This window comes from Penaeus japonicus, unplaced genomic scaffold (genome assembly GCF_977035675.1).
Source record: "Penaeus japonicus unplaced genomic scaffold, GWHDUDI00000001_assembly GWHDUDI00000016, whole genome shotgun sequence".
Lineage (NCBI taxonomy): Eukaryota > Metazoa > Arthropoda > Malacostraca > Decapoda > Penaeidae > Penaeus > Penaeus japonicus.
The window spans coordinates 13,465,668-13,468,167 of NW_028234418.1; the positions used below are offsets into that span (position 1 = coordinate 13,465,668).

A 2,500-nucleotide genomic window follows, 5' to 3' on the forward strand; every position below is an offset into this window, starting at 1 on the left:
AGCGTAGAAGCACTCTCCAGAGAAGCCGAAGGACTCAAAGTCAAACTCGAGGAGGAGAGGCAGAAACTCAACGATGTTCCTCGTGAGTGTGGATTTGTGCTGTATGTGTATGCCTATATGTAGACACACACACGCACTGCATACAAACACACACACACACACACACAAACACACACACACACACACACACACACACACACACACACACACACACACACACACACACACACACACACACACACACACACACACACACACACACACACACACACACACACACACACACACACACAACACACACACACACACACACACACACACACACACACACACACACACACACACACATATATATATATATATATATATATATATATATATATATATATATATATATATATATATATATATATATGCCCATCATTATACATATATATTAGAAATGCTTGTGTATTCATACAGCTTACAGTCATACACATTGTATATGAAAGGGGCAGTGCATACAACATATGATCCATCATACACTATAAATTGCCCATTTCTCCTACATCTTAGTGCCTTTTTTTCTTTTCTTTTTTCTTTTGCTTTTATTTCGTTCAGCAAAGAACCCTTTCTCCAAATAATCATTTCTCTGCGAATTTACATTGCAATCTCTCGGAAGCGCTCCAGAGCCTCCTCTTGTGTGTATTTCATTTCCATAAACAATAGTCTTGTTCGTTTCTGTATTGATTTGCTGTTTACCTCTTTTGTGCTTGCCTTTGTTTGTTGTTGCTTTCGTATATTTGCAAGGCTTACTTTTAAGGATACGTGTGCTGTGAAGAATTTTATATCTTTATTGGAAATATGATCAGCAGTAAATTTACAACTAGATAAATCAAAGTAATTAAGGTACAAGGGATTAAATCATTACTTTTTAACATATTAAAGTTACGGGTAGCAGAACCAAAATCAAAATTCGTCTTATTTTTTTTCAGAAGTACGACCATTGTACAAAAAAGTAAGCCACACCAAATGAATCCAGATTTTCCTACATGATTCTAGTCATAAATACCTTAATATCAACCGTATCCAAAATTTCGTTAACAACAAACGTCATACAAAAAGATAATACTTCGAAACATTCATCAATTAATTAATCTCTTCCCACTATCACAAAATCATAAAGATTAAAACTTTACTTCACTTTCCATCTTAACTCGTACGTGAACCTGCACTCCCAGTTAACAACACTATATAACCAAGCCCTGAATAACAAAGTCTAACCTTCTAACCTCTAAAAGACTCATGAATAAATGAGTAAAACATAACCAATTGGAACACAGGTCAAGCCTTGATTCCCGACCGCTTGACGCCACAAAACGAGGTCACGAACATCGAAACCTATCTTTCTAACTAACCTTCGTGGGAATCAACACCTGACCATCTAAGCTTTCACCCTATTACTCGTAAGCAAATGGCGCAAATGATAACACAAATATTAAGTTATGAAAAGGAGAAGAATAAATTAAAAACCCAATATTCAAACATCTAATGAAACGTAAACACGAGCCTGATTTTCTTTCCCACTTGCATCATATACCACATTATAATCATAATTAAATTCTAACCTTCCCTGATCATGCAATTTAGCGATTATTATTATTTTTTCGTTTGAGGAAAATTTACAGAACTAAGATATATTAAATGATTGCTCAAGGAACGTTCTGTCTATTTAATGAAGAAAGCCAAGCATTAAACTCCTTCATCTTAATACTCATCAGCAAAAGTCAACTTTCATTCCCGACTAATTCCATTGAACCTTGATAAGAAAAAAAAAATGGAACAGCACAAAATCATTAAATAATCAAAGTTGATCATTCATCAGTATCAACCTAGGATACGTTCTAGATAGAGGAGGGATAGATTATGAGCTCTAACCCTAATTCTCCTACTATATATACCTATAAATCTATCGTGGAACTCGATCGATTTGATATTGGAAAACTAACGTCATCTCAGTGCAGAAGATATCGTCGAATTTTGATGCGCTACTTAAGGCGATTTGTAGATCTATTTATTAATACTAAATCGTGATTTACGTGATTTTTTTTCCCTCTGAGACACCCTCTTTCAGGTAGGTGCGCTCTAAGCGACCGCTTGTGTGGTCTATGCCAGACACCGCCCCTGGTTACATCCGAACATACGCATTAATCAACCTTCTATTCTTATAAACATTGCATCGTAGAATTATCAAAAACAAATATTAAAACTTCCATCCCCAAACTTGGTAGTAAATTAAACAACAAGAACTGAAGTAAGACCATCATTTCATTTAAATTTCATTTAATACTTTAAAACATTCCATAAGTGAATCAAAGAAAAACAAGTTTCCAAACAAACAATCATATCATATAGCAAAACAAAGTAAACGGAATGAAATCAAGTCCCAATATCTAAAGTATTTAATCCCAAACATAACTCTAAATATATATTTCTTTATCAATACCAGCCGTTTTAAATC

General features: G+C 34.5%; 1 protein-coding gene across 3 annotated transcripts in view; it reads left to right on the forward strand.

Moving 5' to 3' along the window:
• The window catches only part of Gbeta5 (guanine nucleotide-binding protein subunit beta-5), a 15,270-nt gene that overhangs the window by 3,939 nt on the left and 8,831 nt on the right, over positions 1-2,500 (forward strand). For all 3 annotated transcript variants that reach the window (XM_086545148.1, XM_086545149.1, XM_086545150.1), the window contains exon 2: positions 1-82. This exon is cut by the window's left edge and continues 219 nt beyond it. In XM_086545148.1, coding sequence (XP_086401274.1) covers positions 1-82 — 82 coding nt within the window. The remainder of the gene's footprint in view (positions 83-2,500) is intronic.